This window comes from Alligator sinensis, unplaced genomic scaffold (assembly GCF_000455745.1).
Source record: "Alligator sinensis unplaced genomic scaffold, ASM45574v1 scaffold71_2, whole genome shotgun sequence".
In the NCBI taxonomy this organism is placed as follows: Eukaryota; Metazoa; Chordata; order Crocodylia; family Alligatoridae; genus Alligator; species Alligator sinensis.
In genome coordinates this window covers 809,299-832,421 of record NW_005842632.1, presented here as the reverse complement: position 1 = coordinate 832,421, position 23,123 = coordinate 809,299, and the positions used below count along the sequence as shown (strand labels likewise).

Sequence of the window (23,123 nt, the reverse complement as noted above, 5' to 3'; positions counted from 1 at the left end):
AACCAGGCCCGCAGTAGTGCCTCCCCTCCCCGCCCCAAGCCAGAGACAGTCAGTCCCACATGCACCCATGGCACGAGTTTTACTTGTCCGCAGCTTGTGGTGCAGTTCTCCCCAAACCCCTGCACCCATCTTCACGAAGCTTGGCAGGTGTTGTGGCCTCAGTAAGAGCTACCATTCCTGCAGCTTTTACCCTGCTATGTTGTAACGCCTAGACATGACATGAATTTTGCTTTCAAAAGTTTGTTGTGCCATTCCCACCAAACCCCTGCACCGATCTTTTTGAAGCTTGGCAGAATTCATCCTCTCTGCACAGTCTGCCACTTCTGAAAGTGTCATCCAAATTGGACAAAAAACAATAAGTTATAGATATTGTATTGTTTCCCCATTATACCCTATGCTCGGCTCTCCAAGGCGGCTCTGATGCTCTTTGGAAGCTCCAAAACTGCTTCAGGAAGCCTAACGAGGCCAGAGCTTTCTCCTGGGTGTGCTGCTTCAGACCCCGAAACGTCCGAAGCTTCTCTGGATCCGAAGCCCCGCACATCCCTAATAGTCAGCATGTGTTACAGTAGCTAATGCTGAGAGGTGTCTGTATAAGGCAGAGGAGAGGGGAAAATCCCTCCTTGAGCAGGGAGTGGTGAGGGGGAAGTGGGGAGCAGGAGGAAACCAGGCAGACCCTGCTTTGATTGCAGTTTCTGCTGGTGCTGGAGCTAGGGAGCAGAGGGGAGGGGCCAGCCCTGCTGGGCTGGAGCAGAGCTCAGAGCCCCACCCAGAGTTGCAAAGCATCTGAGATGCTGGAGGTCTCTGATTTAACTTAAACCAGGAAGAGGTCTGGACAGATATTGCACAAACCAGTTTGAGCCAAATCACTTAGGTCTGATACTACATGCAACCAGGTTTATCTCAAACTAGTTTCTGCCATTTTCAAACTGGTTTATGTACACTGAACATCTCTTCCGTTACAGGCTTAAACTAGTTCCAGATCACTTAAACTTGTTTCTGTGTAATGTTTGTCTCTAGCCTCAATTACTCTCACTCATAGAGAATTCTACAGAGCTAAGAAACTCAAATTTGTGACTGTTGACTATAAATGACTTTCAAAGTATACAGTCTTTTCAAAATATGCTTTATTCCAACACATATTCTATAATGCAAATGGCTGCAGTATACCCTACTCTTTATCATCATTTACAGAATATAATATACTTAGAGTTTGTAGACAAATGCGTTTTACCTGTGGCCAAAATTTTGAACCCTCCAAGTTACCATGTTTGCTTAAATTTAACGATGTCATAACCCAAAGGTATGATTTTGTGTGCGCTTCGGCACTAGAATTATACCCGCTAAATTGCAGCTTCGTTGCACGGTGGAGTTTTCTGCTGCAAAGGAGAACCCCGGTGCAAGGGAGAATTTCCCGCCAATTTGTAGCTTCCTTTGCAGGGTGCATTGCTCAAGTTGCAAGAGAAATGCACGGTGCAAAGGAGTTCCCGCCACCCGCATGTAAATTTGTGTCCCGCTATTGGCTAGTTCTAAATTATTCCCACGTGGCGGCTAACGATTGGCCTGCTAGCCGTATAAGAGGCTTGAGCGGTTTCCGCCCAAGCCAAAGAGGACTCCACATCCATCTCGTGGGGACTCTGGGTACACGGCAGGGTAATAGAAACCCTGTGTGAGATTCAGAGGAGTTTGGTGACCTGATCCATCGCCCACCTCTTTCCGTCTTCGAGCGATAATTCTTTATAAGACGTATCTACAAAGTTTCTATTTCGGTGGCACGCTTGTCCAGGGCATCCGGAGCTCTGTTTCTGTGGAGCCTAGCAAACTCCACGTGATTGTTCGTGTTGTTTTGTCTGTAACCGCAACTCAAGCAAATTTTCCAGCCTGCACTGCAACCATCTCCAGTGTAAGTAAACAATCTTTCAATCTACCATTACGACTCCGTGCCTAATTCTAGCGTGTCACACGTTCTCTCCAACCCCGTGTGCCCGGGCTGCTAGCCACAGCCCGCGCAGAGCACAAAAAAGGGCCCGGCTCACACCCGGCCCGCACAAACGACACATCAAACTTTCATATGGGCAGCTTGCTTTTTGTTGAAATAACACGTAGATCAAAAATCAAGCCCTTGCTGTCCATCCTGCAGCTATAACTGAGCATATTTGAGTGACCATGTCACAGCGTGGGGTCTTGTAGGATGGCCGTGATCTCCCCAAGGCCCCCCTACCGTGTCAAGTTGGCCCAATGGGCACCCTCGATTATCACCCGCCACGTCTTTGATGGTAAATATATGTTAGGGAGGCTGCCTTTACGTCATCTTGGACACAAATTGATGTACTCTGACCCTGTGGACTCCTGGACCCCTTGTGGGTCCCATTCTACAATGAGTGTTTCGGGGCACCCTACCCTTATGGGCTATGCGTGGCTCCAACCACCCCTTTACCATGCCCCAAGCCCCGCAGATGGAACTAAAGTTGTTCGGTCTGGATCTTGTTATAATTTGGCCCCCTTGTCCTCCCTGGGCCCTCCGTGGCCCCTGTCTTGCTCTGCACCTTCCAAGCGCTTGGGGCCAGTGCACCCCCAATGCTGCACCCTCTCTGGCGCTTGGGGCAGTGCATCCCCAATGCTGCACCCTCTCTGGCACCAGGGGCCCCACGCTGCCGTGGGTCCCCTATGAGGCCTCCTCCTTGCCCTAATAGCCTCACCCAAGCCACCAGTCTTAAACAGTAAACAAACACAAGCCTCTGAACTGTAACATAAACTCAAACTGCCCAACTATAATGTCATTCAAACCCTACCGGGGAATCCTCCATCCCACCACAGTATCAGGAGCTGCTCGTGCAGTCAGGCCTCGCCGCGTTTCTTGCTCCAGCAGAGCTCCTTCCTCCTTGACTGCTAGCAGGGAACTGCCCTCCTTGCCTCAGCCCTGGGGTTTATATGTGGGCCAGGCCCTGCCCCTTCTGGTCAGCTGACCTCTGGCAGGTGTGGGCCACTAGTTCCCTCTGGTTGCCCTGGTGACCAGCAGCTGGGCTCCCCACTCACTGCTAGGGCTCTTTCCCCAGTGGTTTCCACTCTAAGGAGCAGGGCACCTAAGTGTTCTGCGACAGACCAGTTGGACAGCTAGAATGAATTAAGAACCTGGGCCTTGATTCAGAAAAGCATCCTTAGTACAGAAAGGACTTTGGTTAGAGCTTCATTTTAAACCTCATACTTAAGCATCACTCAAGTCAGTGGGATTTAAGAACATATTTGTGTGCTTTTCTGAACTGAGTCCCAGAGGTAGTGCTTCATATTTTGCCAGCACTATATTTCCAAGACATTTCTAGAACAGGATTAAAAAAAAAAGTCCAAGTCATCACAGTTATGCAGAGATCCATAAGGGCTCACTGAAGCCAATGGAAGTATATAGCAATCATGAGGAAATATACATAATTTTGCAGGATTAGGCCCTAAAATGGGAAGGACATTGTCCCTGACCTGAGTAGTCTTAATTAAAAAATCTCAAATCTTTTAAAAATTCATTTTAAATGGAAATATTTTGCAAATATTTTAATATATTTTTTAAATGTAAAAGGTCAATGATGCTCAGAATTTTAGGATTTTATTGATATTTGGCATCCCAAATCCAAGTTTTTTATCCCAAAAATAAAATATGGCTGAACTTGTAATGAAATTAGTCTGTTGCATACATTTCACATGCTGAAGCATGTGTAATTCCCTAGTCCCCACATACTTTCTTCCCCTGTAAATAGAAGAACTAGTCATAATTCAGCCTAAACTGCAATATGCAAAGAGAAAGCTCAATGCGTTTTTTATTGTAGATTTGGTATAAAATGCCTGGCTGTCTGCCACATGGAGCAGAAAGCTTGTAATTTCAATTACATGGCATTTCAAGTTGAACGGGTCCTAATGTTGAAGATAGGGATTAGAGATGGCTACCAATATTGCAACAAAGCTCTGAGGAGGATTATTATTTTTAGATTACCTTAAGAACTGAGTTGACTAGCTCACCCTGTGTGCCTGAACAGATTGCGGAAACTGAAAGATTAAACAGTGGGTGAACTCAAATAGAAACATGAAAGTTGTGTGAAGAACCTTCACATACAATGTTTTACAGGAAGATTAGCTGCTTTAATAACACTCACACTTTTCAGTTTTTTGGTCAGTATCTATCAGAAGGGCAGACTTGCAGATAATTGTTAAAAATGGCATTGTGTTACTGATTTGGAAGCATCTCTAACAGATGTTTCTATTTAAGCTTGATAAGCTATAAAATAGTAAAATTTACATGCAAAAGCTATGAGTGATCTTGTGGTATATTCTGAACTTGCTAGTAAAATTTGAAGTTAATTAAAAATACATGTTTAGTGAAAAGTTCAGTCAAAATAGACTTTATATTTACAACTTGTCATGAACTAATTACTAACCAAATTGTTTTTTTAGGAAGACCCTAAAATGATTACACTTTTATTGTTTAATTGAAATCAGACACTTTGAGCCTGCTTTATTGTTGTTTATTTGCCTTCTGTGCTTTATTCTCAGCCCAGTGCTAGTGAATACAAGATGCTCTTGGAACCTATTGTCTTTGACTGCAGGAAAACTGGAAATCAAAGACAGGCTTCCTCCTCATCTAAATTTAATCTTTTCATGCTCAATGAATTCTTATGGAGTGCTGTGGTCTGAGGTGAAAGATACTCTGCCAGGAAACAATATGTTAGTCTGTTCTATATCTCTGATAAAAAGTGGTCTTTAAAGATGGGGGAGTTCTTTTTCCTGCAAGTCTGGGCCTCCTTGTGGAGCCTTCTGTGCTGTTCTGGTGAAGCATGTGTGTGTGTGTGTGTGTGTGTGTGTCTGTGTGTGTGTGTGTGTGTGTGTCTGTGTCTGTGAATAACTAGGCCTTCCATCTTGAAGTATATCAATAAGGGTAAAACCCTTCAAGGTCCTTAAACAGGGCTACTTTTGTGCATCCACAGAGCACTGTTTTTATCCATATTACCCCCAATTAACTCCTGGGTATTGTTAGGGGTTAAGAGTTCTTAGGCTTTGATCCAGCCATCAGGTCCACAAGTATAAACTATTGCATTTGTATAAAATATCATTGAAATAAATGGAGCTTCCTGTGAGTGTGTGCATCTATTACAACAGACACAATTTAAAAATCAGTGCCTTAGGGTTTCTTCCAACAAGAAAAACCACAGTGACTTGCACCACTGAGCAAATGAAGTGCTAAAGTCTAGTTTGCACTATAATAGCTGAAAGACACTCTCATTAATATAAGTTATTTATAACTGATTCTTTCCATTCCACTTCTGTAATGTTATAAAATGCAGGGAACCAGTTAAGGGAGTGATTTAATTTGGGCCTTTATCCTTTGTAATTTTTCATGCCAGGAATAATTTCCCTAAGTAATTTAAGTAAAGAATACAAAAATAAATAGATTGTATGTGAACAAATAATGAAGACATGGAAAAATACTGTTAACATTTTGATACGTGGCTAACTGTAAAAGCAGGCAAATGTTTCCTGAAAAGACCATGTTGATGTATTTCTGATGCTATGTTACATTGTCTTACCTTACTTCAGAGTGAATGAGGCCCAAAGCAATTTCCCTAAGTGAAACTTGCCAAGGATGTTTCTTCAGTAATGTCTTTTATATTGAGGTATAAAATTCACTGTAAATGTAAATGGTCCATTTATACACTATAATAACACATTAAAGACCAGGTGTAGGTTGGAACCTTGATCTCAAAGAAAGTATTAAATAACCAAAACCAGGCAAATTTATACCTAACTCTGACTAAACCTTTCAGGTTGCAAAGAATAGTAGCTCCCCCCCACCATGGTTCATTAGTCTGGATTAATTGCAGTTATGTTTGCCTAGAAATATTTATGTGTTTGTATTTGGCACATGAAGATGGTACATTATAAACTCCGCTTTTGCTATAATTCAAAGCCAAGTTGTATTCATGTCATCTATACCTGGCCAATAGGTGTAAGGCTAGTGAGAAGCAGGACAGAGAGGTAACAATACTATCCCTCCCCATCAACACAATTCCCTTGCAAACTTGAGGGTTTATTTTTAATATTTGACCTAATATTGTTCCTGCCATCCACTTTCTTGGGCTCTCTAAGGAAGATAGGCAACTTCAAGTCTTTCTGAAGTTATTTAAGACCTGAATAGCATCACACAGAGAAAGTTCCCATTTCCCAACCATCATGGTCATGTACCCTTGTCTAGCCATTACAATCTACTTCTCAGGTTTTTCTAGCCAGTCAGCATAAGGAGGTTGCAAAGTTATGTGACTGGAGGCACCAGAGCCCTTTGTCAGAATTTATTCCGGTATAAACTCTGAGGTGAATATTGTCCAAATCTGAATACTTTTTCATCCAAACCAGTATTCATAGACAAATGGCATTTCTGTCCTGCCAGATGATCAGAAGCTTTTTAGGTGAGCTTGTGGACTACCTAGCGCCAGAAGAGATTATAAATCACAAAACTGCAATTTTATTATCATAATAAATTTAGGGTTGTTTGTGCTGGTTTACATGGCATTGTGCTGACTTAACATAATTATCAAATGACTAGCTTTTATATACCATTTTCTATTGCTTTAACTGGGTTTGTCACTAAATTAAATTTCAGATACTAGGTGCTTTCATTTATTCTGTATATAATAGCACAGTATTGTTTTGGCCTTTTGCCAAATTATACCTTGGCTAATAAATAGCTGATATTTATGGGGTTGCAGATGCTATAGCACATTTCATCAACATTTCCAAGGTATCTGATAAACTGATTACAATGGGTGGAACAGATTTTATCCTCAGATATTTCATTAACTTCACAAAGAGTTAAAAGCATATGCCTGAGGGGAGAATTTAGATAAATGAAAATATGTATGGGTATAGACTGACAGTATATGTTATCTCATATGTGTGTGTATGTCACTAAAGTCTCAATACATGTTTACAGAACTCATATGTGTGTGTGTGCCCACAAAGATATATACATATGTAAATTATGTGTTTAAGACTTAGTGTCTATGCATGTATGTTATTGCTGCACATAAACTGTTGTACAGATAGTGACACAGATGCAAAAATCATAATCTTACAGAGTTTACTTATGGATGAAGTACCTGACTTCTTCCATTAGTTTAAGTGCCTTTATGGAGGATGAGACACTGGACTACCTTTCCTTAAAATGGTCGTTTTAGTTCTGTATGGGTTTAATCCTTCGGGATAGGGACAGACATTCAAAAAGCCTGAGCCTGAACTGATTCAGTCTTTGCAGGTTAGTCTAACCTGGCTAGGATAAATCAGTTTTGTAACCAGACAGACATCCCAGAAATGCAGGCATGCACCTGCAGTGACTCAGGTTAGAAGCCAGGGGATGTTAGAGCTGCCCTCCCTGGGGTGTGGCCAGGCTAGCAGGATGCTATGATTAGCCCAGCAGGGAATTGATAACAGTGTTTATCACCCCTAACTCAGTGTTTATCACCCCAATCTCAGTGTTTATCACCCCATTAAGAAAATAACACAGGGACATTACCAGCTACCTGTTGATTCAGTAGGGACCATAGCCAGCATGTGGTTTGCTAGCTAATACATGGACACCAAAACAGAGGGGAGGGGGAAATTCCTGCTTAGTGGGGAATAATTTAGGGGGGGAGAGGTGAGCAGCCTGTAGTCTCTGCTGGAGCTGCAGCCAGAGGGAAGGGGCCTACGCTGCTGTGGAACAGAGAGCCCCACCCAGCCCAGAGAGCATACCGGGATGCTGGGGGAGTCTGATTGATCTTAAATCAGCAAGTGGTCTGGGATAGACATTTCATAAACCAGTTTGGCCCAAATCACTTAAGTCAGATGATACATTCAGCCAGGTTTCTCTCAAACCGGTTTCAGCCATTTTCAGACTGGTTTATGTGCACTGAATGTGTGTTCCTTTAACAGCTAGAATGAATTAAGAACCTGGGCCTTGATTCAGAAAAGCATCCTTAGTACAGAAAGGACTTTGGTTAGAGCTTCATTTTAAACCTCATACTTAAGCATCACTCAAGTCAGTGGGATTTAAGAACATATTTGTGTGCTTTTCTGAACTGAGTCCCAGAGGTAGTGCTTCATATTTTGCCAGCACTATATTTCCAAGACATTTCTAGAACAGGATTAAAAAAAAAAGTCCAAGTCATCACAGTTATGCAGAGATCCATAAGGGCTCACTGAAGCCAATGGAAGTATATAGCAATCATGAGGAAATATACATAATTTTGCAGGATTAGGCCCTAAAATGGGAAGGACATTGTCCCTGACCTGAGTAGTCTTAATTAAAAAATCTCAAATCTTTTAAAAATTCATTTTAAATGGAAATATTTTGCAAATATTTTAATATATTTTTTAAATGTAAAAGGTCAATGATGCTCAGAATTTTAGGATTTTATTGATATTTGGCATCCCAAATCCAAGTTTTTTATCCCAAAAATAAAATATGGCTGAACTTGTAATGAAATTAGTCTGTTGCATACATTTCACATGCTGAAGCATGTGTAATTCCCTAGTCCCCACATACTTTCTTCCCCTGTAAATAGAAGAACTAGTCATAATTCAGCCTAAACTGCAATATGCAAAGAGAAAGCTCAATGCGTTTTTTATTGTAGATTTGGTATAAAATGCCTGGCTGTCTGCCACATGGAGCAGAAAGCTTGTAATTTCAATTACATGGCATTTCAAGTTGAACGGGTCCTAATGTTGAAGATAGGGATTAGAGATGGCTACCAATATTGCAACAAAGCTCTGAGGAGGATTATTATTTTTAGATTACCTTAAGAACTGAGTTGACTAGCTCACCCTGTGTGCCTGAACAGATTGCGGAAACTGAAAGATTAAACAGTGGGTGAACTCAAATAGAAACATGAAAGTTGTGTGAAGAACCTTCACATACAATGTTTTACAGGAAGATTAGCTGCTTTAATAACACTCACACTTTTCAGTTTTTTGGTCAGTATCTATCAGAAGGGCAGACTTGCAGATAATTGTTAAAAATGGCATTGTGTTACTGATTTGGAAGCATCTCTAACAGATGTTTCTATTTAAGCTTGATAAGCTATAAAATAGTAAAATTTACATGCAAAAGCTATGAGTGATCTTGTGGTATATTCTGAACTTGCTAGTAAAATTTGAAGTTAATTAAAAATACATGTTTAGTGAAAAGTTCAGTCAAAATAGACTTTATATTTACAACTTGTCATGAACTAATTACTAACCAAATTGTTTTTTTAGGAAGACCCTAAAATGATTACACTTTTATTGTTTAATTGAAATCAGACACTTTGAGCCTGCTTTATTGTTGTTTATTTGCCTTCTGTGCTTTATTCTCAGCCCAGTGCTAGTGAATACAAGATGCTCTTGGAACCTATTGTCTTTGACTGCAGGAAAACTGGAAATCAAAGACAGGCTTCCTCCTCATCTAAATTTAATCTTTTCATGCTCAATGAATTCTTATGGAGTGCTGTGGTCTGAGGTGAAAGATACTCTGCCAGGAAACAATATGTTAGTCTGTTCTATATCTCTGATAAAAAGTGGTCTTTAAAGATGGGGGAGTTCTTTTTCCTGCAAGTCTGGGCCTCCTTGTGGAGCCTTCTGTGCTGTTCTGGTGAAGCATGTGTGTGTGTGTGTGTGTGTGTCTGTGTCTGTGAATAACTAGGCCTTCCATCTTGAAGTATATCAATAAGGGTAAAACCCTTCAAGGTCCTTAAACAGGGCTACTTTTGTGCATCCACAGAGCACTGTTTTTATCCATATTACCCCCAATTAACTCCTGGGTATTGTTAGGGGTTAAGAGTTCTTAGGCTTTGATCCAGCCATCAGGTCCACAAGTATAAACTATTGCATTTGTATAAAATATCATTGAAATAAATGGAGCTTCCTGTGAGTGTGTGCATCTATTACAACAGACACAATTTAAAAATCAGTGCCTTAGGGTTTCTTCCAACAAGAAAAACCACAGTGACTTGCACCACTGAGCAAATGAAGTGCTAAAGTCTAGTTTGCACTATAATAGCTGAAAGACACTCTCATTAATATAAGTTATTTATAACTGATTCTTTCCATTCCACTTCTGTAATGTTATAAAATGCAGGGAACCAGTTAAGGGAGTGATTTAATTTGGGCCTTTATCCTTTGTAATTTTTCATGCCAGGAATAATTTCCCTAAGTAATTTAAGTAAAGAATACAAAAATAAATAGATTGTATGTGAACAAATAATGAAGACATGGAAAAATACTGTTAACATTTTGATACGTGGCTAACTGTAAAAGCAGGCAAATGTTTCCTGAAAAGACCATGTTGATGTATTTCTGATGCTATGTTACATTGTCTTACCTTACTTCAGAGTGAATGAGGCCCAAAGCAATTTCCCTAAGTGAAACTTGCCAAGGATGTTTCTTCAGTAATGTCTTTTATATTGAGGTATAAAATTCACTGTAAATGTAAATGGTCCATTTATACACTATAATAACACATTAAAGACCAGGTGTAGGTTGGAACCTTGATCTCAAAGAAAGTATTAAATAACCAAAACCAGGCAAATTTATACCTAACTCTGACTAAACCTTTCAGGTTGCAAAGAATAGTAGCTCCCCCCCACCATGGTTCATTAGTCTGGATTAATTGCAGTTATGTTTGCCTAGAAATATTTATGTGTTTGTATTTGGCACATGAAGATGGTACATTATAAACTCCGCTTTTGCTATAATTCAAAGCCAAGTTGTATTCATGTCATCTATACCTGGCCAATAGGTGTAAGGCTAGTGAGAAGCAGGACAGAGAGGTAACAATACTATCCCTCCCCATCAACACAATTCCCTTGCAAACTTGAGGGTTTATTTTTAATATTTGACCTAATATTGTTCCTGCCATCCACTTTCTTGGGCTCTCTAAGGAAGATAGGCAACTTCAAGTCTTTCTGAAGTTATTTAAGACCTGAATAGCATCACACAGAGAAAGTTCCCATTTCCCAACCATCATGGTCATGTACCCTTGTCTAGCCATTACAATCTACTTCTCAGGTTTTTCTAGCCAGTCAGCATAAGGAGGTTGCAAAGTTATGTGACTGGAGGCACCAGAGCCCTTTGTCAGAATTTATTCCGGTATAAACTCTGAGGTGAATATTGTCCAAATCTGAATACTTTTTCATCCAAACCAGTATTCATAGACAAATGGCATTTCTGTCCTGCCAGATGATCAGAAGCTTTTTAGGTGAGCTTGTGGACTACCTAGCGCCAGAAGAGATTATAAATCACAAAACTGCAATTTTATTATCATAATAAATTTAGGGTTGTTTGTGCTGGTTTACATGGCATTGTGCTGACTTAACATAATTATCAAATGACTAGCTTTTATATACCATTTTCTATTGCTTTAACTGGGTTTGTCACTAAATTAAATTTCAGATACTAGGTGCTTTCATTTATTCTGTATATAATAGCACAGTATTGTTTTGGCCTTTTGCCAAATTATACCTTGGCTAATAAATAGCTGATATTTATGGGGTTGCAGATGCTATAGCACATTTCATCAACATTTCCAAGGTATCTGATAAACTGATTACAATGGGTGGAACAGATTTTATCCTCAGATATTTCATTAACTTCACAAAGAGTTAAAAGCATATGCCTGAGGGGAGAATTTAGATAAATGAAAATATGTATGGGTATAGACTGACAGTATATGTTATCTCATATGTGTGTGTATGTCACTAAAGTCTCAATACATGTTTACAGAACTCATATGTGTGTGTGTGCCCACAAAGATATATACATATGTAAATTATGTGTTTAAGACTTAGTGTCTATGCATGTATGTTATTGCTGCACATAAACTGTTGTACAGATAGTGACACAGATGCAAAAATCATAATCTTACAGAGTTTACTTATGGATGAAGTACCTGACTTCTTCCATTAGTTTAAGTGCCTTTATGGAGGATGAGACACTGGACTACCTTTCCTTAAAATGGTCGTTTTAGTTCTGTATGGGTTTAATCCTTCGGGATAGGGACAGACATTCAAAAAGCCTGAGCCTGAACTGATTCAGTCTTTGCAGGTTAGTCTAACCTGGCTAGGATAAATCAGTTTTGTAACCAGACAGACATCCCAGAAATGCAGGCATGCACCTGCAGTGACTCAGGTTAGAAGCCAGGGGATGTTAGAGCTGCCCTCCCTGGGGTGTGGCCAGGCTAGCAGGATGCTATGATTAGCCCAGCAGGGAATTGATAACAGTGTTTATCACCCCTAACTCAGTGTTTATCACCCCAATCTCAGTGTTTATCACCCCATTAAGAAAATAACACAGGGACATTACCAGCTACCTGTTGATTCAGTAGGGACCATAGCCAGCATGTGGTTTGCTAGCTAATACATGGACACCAAAACAGAGGGGAGGGGGAAATTCCTGCTTAGTGGGGAATAATTTAGGGGGGGAGAGGTGAGCAGCCTGTAGTCTCTGCTGGAGCTGCAGCCAGAGGGAAGGGGCCTACGCTGCTGTGGAACAGAGAGCCCCACCCAGCCCAGAGAGCATACCGGGATGCTGGGGGAGTCTGATTGATCTTAAATCAGCAAGTGGTCTGGGATAGACATTTCATAAACCAGTTTGGCCCAAATCACTTAAGTCAGATGATACATTCAGCCAGGTTTCTCTCAAACCGGTTTCAGCCATTTTCAGACTGGTTTATGTGCACTGAATGTGTGTTCCTTTACAGGTTTAAACCCCTTTCTGATCACTTAGACTGGTTTATGTGTAATGTCTGTCCCTAGGCTCATTGTTACTCTACATGTAGGCAAGAGAGAGGTGGAAGGTTGGGTACAAAAACTAGAACTCTGTGGCAACACCTAAAGGTACTAATACATTGTGCTGCTCTAGTGCAGAGGATGTCTATTTGCTTAATGGTGGGAGAGCATGGGCAGCTAGAGCTGCCTGCAGTCTCCTGTTGCCCCTGGCAAGTGCTCCTGGGATTTGAGAGGCCTGATCCTGTGCACCATGGCAATTCTGGCACATGATTGGGTACCTCAAGCCTCAGAAGTACCTGCCTGACTTTCCCTGCTTCCAGAGACACATTACTGGCAATCTTCACGGTGGCCTCTGGAAGCAAGGGAAAGTTGGAGTTCACCACCTGCAGAGACTCAATCTCCAGGAATCCCAAAGATTACTGTGTGCATCTCTGAAAGCAAGGAGTATGTCGCCCTTTGTTCTGCAAGATCAATGGGACATCAATGGGCAGTACAACAGGCATGTGTCTTTTGCCCAACAAAGTGGATCAGCTGTGCTGGAACATATCCCCACATAAATGATCTGTTTCATTTGGCAATGTTTGTTTCTAGCTGAAGAGAGGCAAAGGGCTAGAGGAGAAGAAGACAACTCCTTCCCTATACTTGTAAAGCTATGGTTCTCAACCTTGTTAGATTCGTGACACTCCTTGGAAAATGCTAGCTTTTAACTTTTATTTTTTACTACAGACAAATAATAGAGCAGTTCTTTCATGGCAAAAAATGTCAAGAACACAACTGGTCAGTGTTTTTTACACTGTAGATGTCTGTTTAAAATCTCTGGGTTTATCTTGTGAATCATGTGTAGATGCTTCCTCCCTGTGGCACTGTGGCTGAGAATTCACTGCCTTAAAGTTAACAGAGTAAGTTGAATTTATTTGTGCACAGGCATTAGATAGCTCTCTCCCTTATGCAGTTTGGTTGGATTTTCAATCTAAAATAATCTCTTTCATTTCGGAGAGAGTTATTGAAACTCAGGTGGCAAATGAAGAAAAATGTGGTTTACTGAAAAATGTAAAATGTGGTTTACTGAATAGTAGCTAGCTGAAGCCAATTTTTAATTTTGCCTCTTGGTATTTGAACTCTTAGGCTTAACAATATTTGTTCTCTCAGCCAAAGAGTATGAGCCAAAGAGTCACCAGATTCATGCCCATATGTCAGGAAATAATATGCGAGAGGCAAGGATTTCTTCGGGTGATTCGAAAGCTTGTCTAACTTTATCCCAGCTATATAATCGGTACGATAAAAGATATCACTCTACGAAATCCTTGACTCTTGCATAAGCTCTGGATCATCATGGCAACAACCTCACCCTTACACTACTTACAAAATAATATAAAACATAAATATAGAAATATAATATAAATGAATATAAAACAGGAAATTCTTTAAAGTTTGAAGGGGTTTTCTGTACTATTTATTTAAGTTCTGCCATCTCATTCTCAGGGAAAAATGACATTAGGATTTAAAAAGTAAAAATAACATGTATAGCCCTAGAAATATCTGGATATATTCTGATCCATATAAAACTATAATATAGGGCCTGATTCTGATCTTCTTTGCCAGCAATAAACTTTCTGAGGAACCTTATTTTCTCAGTGAATAGTCCTATTGGAACTATTCAAGATAAATAGATATAAATGGAAAAGCTAATGAAATACAGTGTTATTCAGCTTGAGTAAGAAGATTGGCATCGGGCCGTAAATAACTAAAGTAAAAATTAAAGTTCTTGATCTTGTACACACTAATGCATGCGAGTAATTTCATGCATGTGAATTTTGCTAATGAGTCAAAGGGCCTGATTCTGGTAACTTCAAATTCTTTGTAGCTCCCAGTGAAGTCACCTCTTAGGACTGGGACAATTGGGGGTATCTCTTGAATCTGACATTATTCTGCTTGCAGGATTAGCTTTAATTCTATGCTGTTTTCAGTTACAGATATTCAATTTAGACATTACTCGGGACCAAACATGAATATATTTTTTGAGGCAGATCTGCAATGTAAGGAAATTTGAAGAACAAAAGCGGGGAAAAAAAAACTATAACAATTTTAAAGAATTGCATCAGTAAATAAATATGCCAGTAAAAGTCCTGAACAGCTTTGGTCATGCTGATTGATATGATTTGAAATATGGTTAGTTTCTTTTTCCTGAGCAAATGTAGAACTTCACAGTTTAGCTATTTCTTTATAAACATGACCTGCGGTGATGCGGTCAAGTATGGTAAAGAATGTATGCTTCAGAAGGTTTAGATACTTGCAAGACACTCTGGTCTTTATTTGGAACAGATACTGTAAAATATATTCAGTGTATTCTGATTGATGCACAACGTATTCTTATCTAAGAACTATATGTCTGTCTGTTCAAAGAAAACATTTAACTTGCTTTTCCTGTCAAAATGAAACCTAGGTATTGGGATGCAATGTTTTGGCAATGTAATAAATGGCAATGTATAGCCTGTGTTCAGATAAACAGATAAGAATGTTTTAATTAATCTTTATGTTCATTGTTTTTTATGATTAAGCCCTGCCCGCTTGGTCAAATATTTTAGTTTATCACAAACAAATAGAAACTTAACAAGTTTACCTCCTTATGTTGTATTTTGAAAGAAATATTTTAAAACTGCGTTGAACAAGCTCCAAAAATAAGTTGGTAACGCTGAATACCACAGTGTTCAATAGTCAAATGATAGAATAGGTGTTTTGCTTGCCAGTATTCCTTCCAAATTGCTATAATGCTGTCTTGATTTCGGTTTTTTTCCTGAAAGGAATACTACTTGCAGTGATAAAAAATGTTGATTAGGAAATGCTATAATATTCCCAGAAGTGCTATTTTGCAGAGGTATGGGGTCAAATTATATGGTAATTTAAACTATGTACAATCCCACTAAAATTGATAGGTGCATCCAGATGAGCATGGATGTGCAGTGTCTGGTACCACAGACCTGTCTGCAGTGCCATACAACACACATTCTCCATGATACTACTTTGCAGGGGAGGGGAGAGATTTCTGACCCCAGGAAATCCCGGTGTCAAAAAGATCCACACCAAAAAAACCAGGGTGATGCATGTGGCAGCAACGCATGGCCAAAACCGGAGCCTGGCTGGCCAGAGCCAAACTTTGGCTACCAGCCACGCTTCCTGCTGCAGGCGTGCCATGGGTGCAGCTCCTGGATGCCTCCAGGACCCCAGGTAAAGCTGCATAGTTGCTGGTCTCAGCCTCCCCTACCCCACCTGGAGTGAGCTGCTGCGTGCCAGAGTGCACATGGCAGTGGCATTGCCCAGGGACAAGTAGCAGCGGCACAAGGTGTGCTGCTGCTACTTTTCCCTAGGGAAGCACACATTCCCAGTCATCTGGATGCACCCAATGGAACTATGCAGGTCGTAAACCTTTGCAGAATTTGATCCAGAATGTTATGTTAGTTTGGAACAATGGTTTATATAAAAGTATATATACATGTATGTGCGTGCATGCGTGCGTGCATGTGTGTGTGTGTGTATAAAATAACTGGATGCTAGAGATGGGTGGTAAGTTTATCAGGGGTGACCACCAGTATCTGGGAGAATGTTTGTTCACCAGAGCGCTCCAAGGGATGACGAGGTCGAACGGTTATAAACTACTGCAAGACCATTTTAGGCTGGACATAAGGAAGAATTTCTTTACTGTCCAAGCCCCCAAGGTCTGGAATAGCCTGCCATCGGAGGTGGTTCAAGCACCTACATTGAATACCTTCAAGAATAAATTAGATGCTTATCTTGCTGGGATCCTATGACTCCGGCTGACCTCCTGCCCTTTGGGCGAGGGGCTGGACTCGATGATCTTCCAAGGTCCCTTCCAGCCCTAATGTCTATGAAATCTATAGGCCAGATAGGACCCTGCACACCAGAATCAGGCCTGCACGCCAGGATTGGGCCCTGTGTGATCTCAGCTGGCTCCTTCATGAAGGATTGGGTTCCACAAGCCAAGATCAAGCCCTGGAACCTGCTCTACCTCTGTCCGACCCCACTTGCTGGGTTCAGGGTCCTGTGCCACCTTTACCTTGTCCTGTATGCTGGGATCAGGTCCTTTACTGCCCTGTGTACCAATCTAGTGTGCAGATCCATGGACTGGATGTCACAAAGCCAGGGAACAGATCTGGTCTGCAGGCCAGGGGTTGAGAACCCTAATAAAAATTAATATCTCATACTAAATACCAGTAATTTTTTATTTCAAGGCAGCATTTCTGGTAAGTTTACTTAAAACTTCAGAGCACCAATTCTTTTTAAATTCCTAAATTAGGAAAGTATATTGTTCCAGCTTTCTTGTAAACCTTTGGATATGCATGTAAAAGTACATATAAAGATCTTAGTATTTCCCTTCTTTCCAACTGTTAGCATCAACCGGCATGGGACCTGGACATCATGTGCATCAGAAATGGAGGTTCCCCAAGCCAGAAACTCTTAAAAGATTCCATAGCGGTTAAAGAATTACAGACCATGGAAAAACACCTGGCTGGTATGTATAGTGACAAAAGATCATAAAACACTGAACCCTATTCACCCAACCGCCATTAAAATTCATAAGTAAAAGAAAGGAGGGCTTAGCTGATATGCTGACAAGGCTAGATGAGGAATTAATTATAAGCTCTCTTTCTTTTTCATTGGCTTTTCATTGGACAGACAGAAAAAATACAACATTTATTTGAAGACACAGAATTTTAAACTTTTAAATTTGAATATGTATGATAATTTAAAAATATCCCGATGACTTTCTGATGTACACATTTTAATAGCTACTGATGCAGTGCTTGGTGGTCAGGTATTGGTGTTAGACCTAACATTTATAAGACTTCCAAAAGACTTTAGCTGGAATGAGCCAGCCTGGTCTCTGGGGCTGTATATAGATAATCAAAAAGCGTAAGGCTGAACCAATTTAATCTTTGCAGGTTAGTCTAAATTGCATAGATTGAACTGATAAGAAAGTGAACAGACATTCACTTTTCATTCTGGAAATGCAGTTACATGCCTGCAGTGGCCCAGACCAGAAGGCAGAGGATGCTAGGGCATGCCTCCCTGCTCGGCTGGAGCAGAGAGCTTGGGCCAAGACTAGCCTGCCCATCCTGTCAAGCGGGGTTTGCCAGGGAGATGCAAAGCATCCCTGCATGCTGGGGGACTGTGAGTTAACTTGAATCTAGAGGGAATTTGGGACAGAAGTTCAGTAAACCCATTTAACCTAAATCAGTTAAATCTGATACTGTGTCCATCCACGTTTATCTTAAACTAGTTTCAGCCATTCTGAAAGCAGTTTGTGTGCACTGAACTTCTGCTGTGTTACAGATTTGAACCAGTTTCTGATCACTTATCCTAATAAATTTCTGTCCCTAGCCTGGGAGATTTCATGGAGAACTAAGGCAGTGTAAAATCAGCAAGATTATCCCCATTATATGCAATGTCATTTGTGCTGAAGCACTGACAGGATTAGTATTTTTTTTAAGAGTATGAAAGGAAAACAGTTTGTGTGAAAGTATTTTGACTGGGGTTTTTTTTTAAATATACTTCGGCCACTTGGAATATGGCTTTCCCTCCTTCCTTTTTTCTCCCTCTAATTGTAATGAATATTTTTGTTTAGACTGAGCATAATAAATCATTCAAAACATACACCATTTTTACAAAATCATATTGGTTTACTCTGAATAACAAGTTATATTAAACAATTCATAACTGTACCCAGCTCGCAGCTTGCTCCACCTTTGCTCGGCGTTGCCCCGCACTCCGCAGGTGCTCCTCTGCGTTGCCCGCAGCCTGCTCTGCTGCACTGCTCGCAGCTTGCTCCACCTTTGCTCGGCGTTGCCCCGCACTCCGCAGGTGCTCCTCTGCGTTGCTCGCAGCCTGCTCTGCTGCACTGCTCGCAGCTTGCTCCACCTTTGCTCGGCGTTGCCCCGCACTCCGCAGGTGCTCCTCTGCGTTGCTCGCAGCCTGCTCTGCTGCACTGCTCGCAGCTTGCTCCACCTTTGCTCGGCGTTGCCCCGCACTCCGCAGGTGCTCCTCTGCGTTGCTCGCAGCCTGCTCTGCTGCACTGCTCGCAGCTTGCTCCACCTTTGCTCGGCGTTGCCCCGCACTCCGCAGGTGCTCCTCTGCGTTGCTCGCAGCCTGCTCTGCTGCACTGCTCGCAGCTTGCTCCACCTTTGCTCGGCGTTGCCCCGCACTCCGCAGGTGCTCCTCTGCGTTGCTCGCAGCCTGCTCTGCTGCACTGCTCGCAGCTTGCTCCACCTCTGCTCGGCGTTGCCCCGCACTCCGCAGGTGCTCCTCTGCGTTGCTCGCAGCCTGCTCTGCTGCACTGCTCGCAGCTTGCTCCACCTCTGCTCGGCGTTGCCCCGCACTCCGCAGGTGCTCCTCTGCGTTGCTCGCAGCCTGCTCTGCTGCACTGCTCGCAGCTTGCTCCACCTCTGCTCGGCGTCGCCCCGCACTCCGCAGGTGCTCCTCTGCGTTGCTCGCAGCCTGCTCTGCTGCACTGCTCGCAGCCTGCTCCACCTCTGCTCGGCGTCACCCCGCACTCCGCAGGTGCTCCGCTGCGTTGCTCGCAGCCTGCTCTGCCTCCACCTGGCGTTGCCCCGTCCTCCGCAGGCGGCGGCTGATCCCCTGCTCGTTGGGGCTCCGCGCCTTGTCTCGCTCCCTTCAGCCGCCCCTCTGCCTCGGCACGGTCGCCATTTATTTCTCCCGTCCGGCGTGCCCCGCCCCCGTCGTTCAGCCGCAGCCGAATAAACGCCCGGCTGACGACCCGCGCCGGCGCTACCGGCGCCTGGGGTTTCTTCGGCTCCTCCGGCCCTGCTGGAGGTAAGCAGACCCCTTGACCGCCGCGGGGGTCTCCCAGTGCCCCCGCTCCCCTGGGACAATAACCTAGAAATATTTTGAAGTATACAGTCCTGCAGGTCTGTGCTGTATTTACTAGACATCATACCACTTCATGCTGATACCATAGCAAATAGCAAGCCTGCTTTTTAATAAATGTGATTCTGGAGGTTTGAAGATGTGGTACATGAAATAGAATTGACAGATATAAAAAGGTAAGTTATAATATAAAACTAATTCCAAATCAACTTTTCTCCTAACCACAAAAGTGTAGGGTCAGAATACTTTAGGCCAGAGGTGCACAACCTCTGTCCCATGGGCCAAATGTGGCCCTCAGAGCCTTCCCCACAGGTTGGGAAATGTGGTGGTGAGGGAGCAGTGGCAGGTAAAACTGTCACCCGTCCCTACTGCTAAACTCCCAAGCCCCATGTGAAGGGTCGCATCTGGGCCACAATCCTCCCCCAGCGTGGCCAGATTGGGGCTAGACCATGCCCCCTTCCCTGTGTGCAGATGGTTTGGGGCTAGTCCATGCCCCTCCCACCAGTTCCAGACCACTCCCCCTTCTCTCTGCCCAGCCAAGTTAGGACCAGGCCGCACCCCCCCATAGGGTTGGGCCATGCCCTGTTTCCTCCCACCCAGTCAGATTGAGCCCAGGCCATGCCTCCTTCCTCCTGTGGGGTCAGGCCACATCCCTTCCCTCCCTGGGGCTTGATTGGGTCGGGTCATGCTGCCTTCCCCCCCACTCAGGGCTGGGTTTGGGCCAGGCTAGGGCCCCCCCTGTTGGGGTCAGGCCCCCCTTCTCCCATATGGCTGGATTGGGGCTGGGATGCTTCCCCACCCACCTCTGCATGGCCAGATGGGGCCCTGACACTCCTCCCAGGCACCAGATTAGGTCCACCGTCTAGATCTGGCCTGCAGAGGGTCCAGTGGCACTACCCATTCAGCCTGCTGGACAAAAAGGTTGAGCACCAGTGCTCTAGACTTTCAGGTGGAAATAAATACAGGACCTGAGTCCATGGAGTGACAGCAGGTTGGGCAGTGAGGGGTTCCTAAATTCCACATGCACCTTTTTAAATAGTGTATTATGGCCTTGGGTAGTTCACCTTCCTACCTCATTATTTTTTGGTGATAAACCACCTGTGATAAGCCACCAGTCTACAGTTTTGATCATACTTTTTTAAGAAGACTGCTGCAATATCCTGCTTTGAAGTATCGTTTTAGCACTTTCTGACTGAGGCCTCTTTAACAAACTCCTTTAGTTTCTCTAATTCTTTATTAAAATGTACATCTCTTGTCAGCCAGGTGTCTTTCCCCAGTGCTCTCAGGTTTTTGGTTTGGGTAGCTAGATGAAGATTCAAATTCTTTAAAGCCAGCTTCCTGTTAGAAAGAAACCTACCTTCTGGCTGTTTTCTCTTTTCAGAGCATACATTGCTTGGAAATGTACAATGTTTTAAACTTGTGTAGCTATATAAAACAGATTGATCAACTGTTCTTAATATTTTGAGCATTCTGTCAGAGCTTTTAAGTTTTCCATCCTTTTAGGCATAGTATTTTCTTACTTTATTTTACTTCTAGCACTGGTACTAACTATATCTCAGAAAACAGTTAAAGCCAGAGAGTCTAACTGAGATTTACTTTACTATTTGTGTCTAACCTATCAACTTGCTACAATATGAACCTTCAGATAAGTTAATAAGCAGTTCCAACTGTGGCCAGAATCATACTGAAGTGAATGAAAACCAGGTTCTTAAACCCTATGATTTCTTTTTCACCCTGAGGTGCATAGCATACAGAACAAAGGGTTAAAACAAGAAATGATGTATTTACATAATCTCATTTCCTACTGTTTAAACCTTAATGTTTCCTTGCAAGTTTTGGTAAGTTCTTTTCTCCCCGGTTACCTCCATCTGTGCGCTAGGAGAAGCATACTGCTTTTTGAGTTGCTCTATCAGTGTGCATCTCCTCTTTGGACCACTGCCCGCACAACCCTGTTTCTCCAAAGCTAATGTCTCTAAAGTTTCAGTATTTCTTGTGTTTGTAAACTCAGGCCTGGAAAATGGAGCTAGGCTGGGGTATAGCCCACTGAATACCTTCTCTTTTGTCCCTTCAAACTCTCTTGGTATTCTTTACAATATATCTTTGTTTCACTTTTAGTGTGTTTCCCTTCTGAAAAGTTTCTTTTAATTTAACTCCTTGCAGTCATGCAAGATAATATGAAGCAGGTAAACTGTAGTGCATATCTATACAAAGAGATATATTGCATATAGTTCCTTTATTCTTTACTTTGGTACTCTAACACACCTGATAATGGGGTAGTCTGCAATACTTTATCTGTCCTCATACAGTTTGTGCTGTTGGTAGCTGACACTACACTGTGGAATTGTCTTGATGTATTTTTGCCCTATAAGCTGGCCTCAGCTGAGTACTGTAGCAGTGGGCCTTCTTGATTAATCTGTTCCATTCTTCCACATTTTTCATATAGATGTGGTCTTACCTGTTCTACTCTCTTTATTTTCTATATCTAAACTTGTAGAATTTGGCTTTGATTCAGCAGAGGTGAATACAGCATTTTTAGCAGGTATAAAGTTTCTTCTGTCTCTGCAAACTGCCTAGTAACATTTTTCTTTCATAAGTTACAGCTGGCTAAGGACAGCTTTGCACTTCCTGAAGGTTGAGCAGTTTTTTTGTTGGAATTTAATTCAGCCAAGTTGGCAATTTGGTTTGGAGTAGTTATTCTGTGGTTACTTTTCCCCTTTAGAATATGTTTTATAATAAAAATAATTTTTCAATACATAAAAATCTTGTAAATATGTTATAAATCAAACCCTAAGCCTGGCATTTCTGAGATGTAAGTACTTATAACAGTCGATTGCCCACATTTTATTTTCCTTAAATGACATTGACAGGTGGTTTTCTTAAAAAAAAAATCCTAAATCATGCCCCAGTTGCAACATTTGTTACGTATCAAATAATGCTATCATGTTGGAAACATGAAACGAGGTTTATGCTTTTAATTGGAAAAGCTGATGTTGAAGCAAAATCAAAAGTGATAATGTGTGGAATAAGACTGTAAAGTTTCTGTTGTGGAAATCTTCTGAGTTATAAAGAAATGAGTAAAAACATTAGTTTATCTGCAAACTAATTTACTGCCTAAAATTAAGGAAACATGCCTATAAAAAACAGTGTAGAATTCTTATTAGGATATGGTGGGTGCATCTACACATGAAATTAATTCAAGTGAATAAATTCCAGCTCATATTGTGTGGGAGTTTTTTGCTCCTGGGCAGAGCCGACTCAAGCAGGGTGACGGGCCTGGGGCAAATCAGCTCATGCAGGGCCTCTTCAATCCTGCATGCCCTGGATGTGAAGAGAAGGCGGTGGGGGGAGCAAGCAGCCGGACACAAAGCTGGCGGTGGTGGACTGGAGTTGCCACGGCCACTCTGCCTGGTTCTGCGGGGCCCCCCAAAATGCGGGGCCCAGGGTAGTCACCCC

At 42.2% G+C, this 23,123-nt stretch overlaps 1 protein-coding gene across 1 annotated transcript in view; it reads left to right on the top strand.

The window, feature by feature from the left end:
* The window catches only part of LOC106722760 (uncharacterized protein C8orf34 homolog), a 113,550-nt gene that overhangs the window by 68,679 nt on the left and 21,748 nt on the right, over nt 1–23,123 (top strand). The window contains exon 5 of the mRNA XM_025215237.1: nt 17,178–17,298. Within this exon, the coding sequence (XP_025071022.1) occupies nt 17,178–17,298 (121 nt within the window). The remainder of the gene's footprint in view (nt 1–17,177; nt 17,299–23,123) is intronic.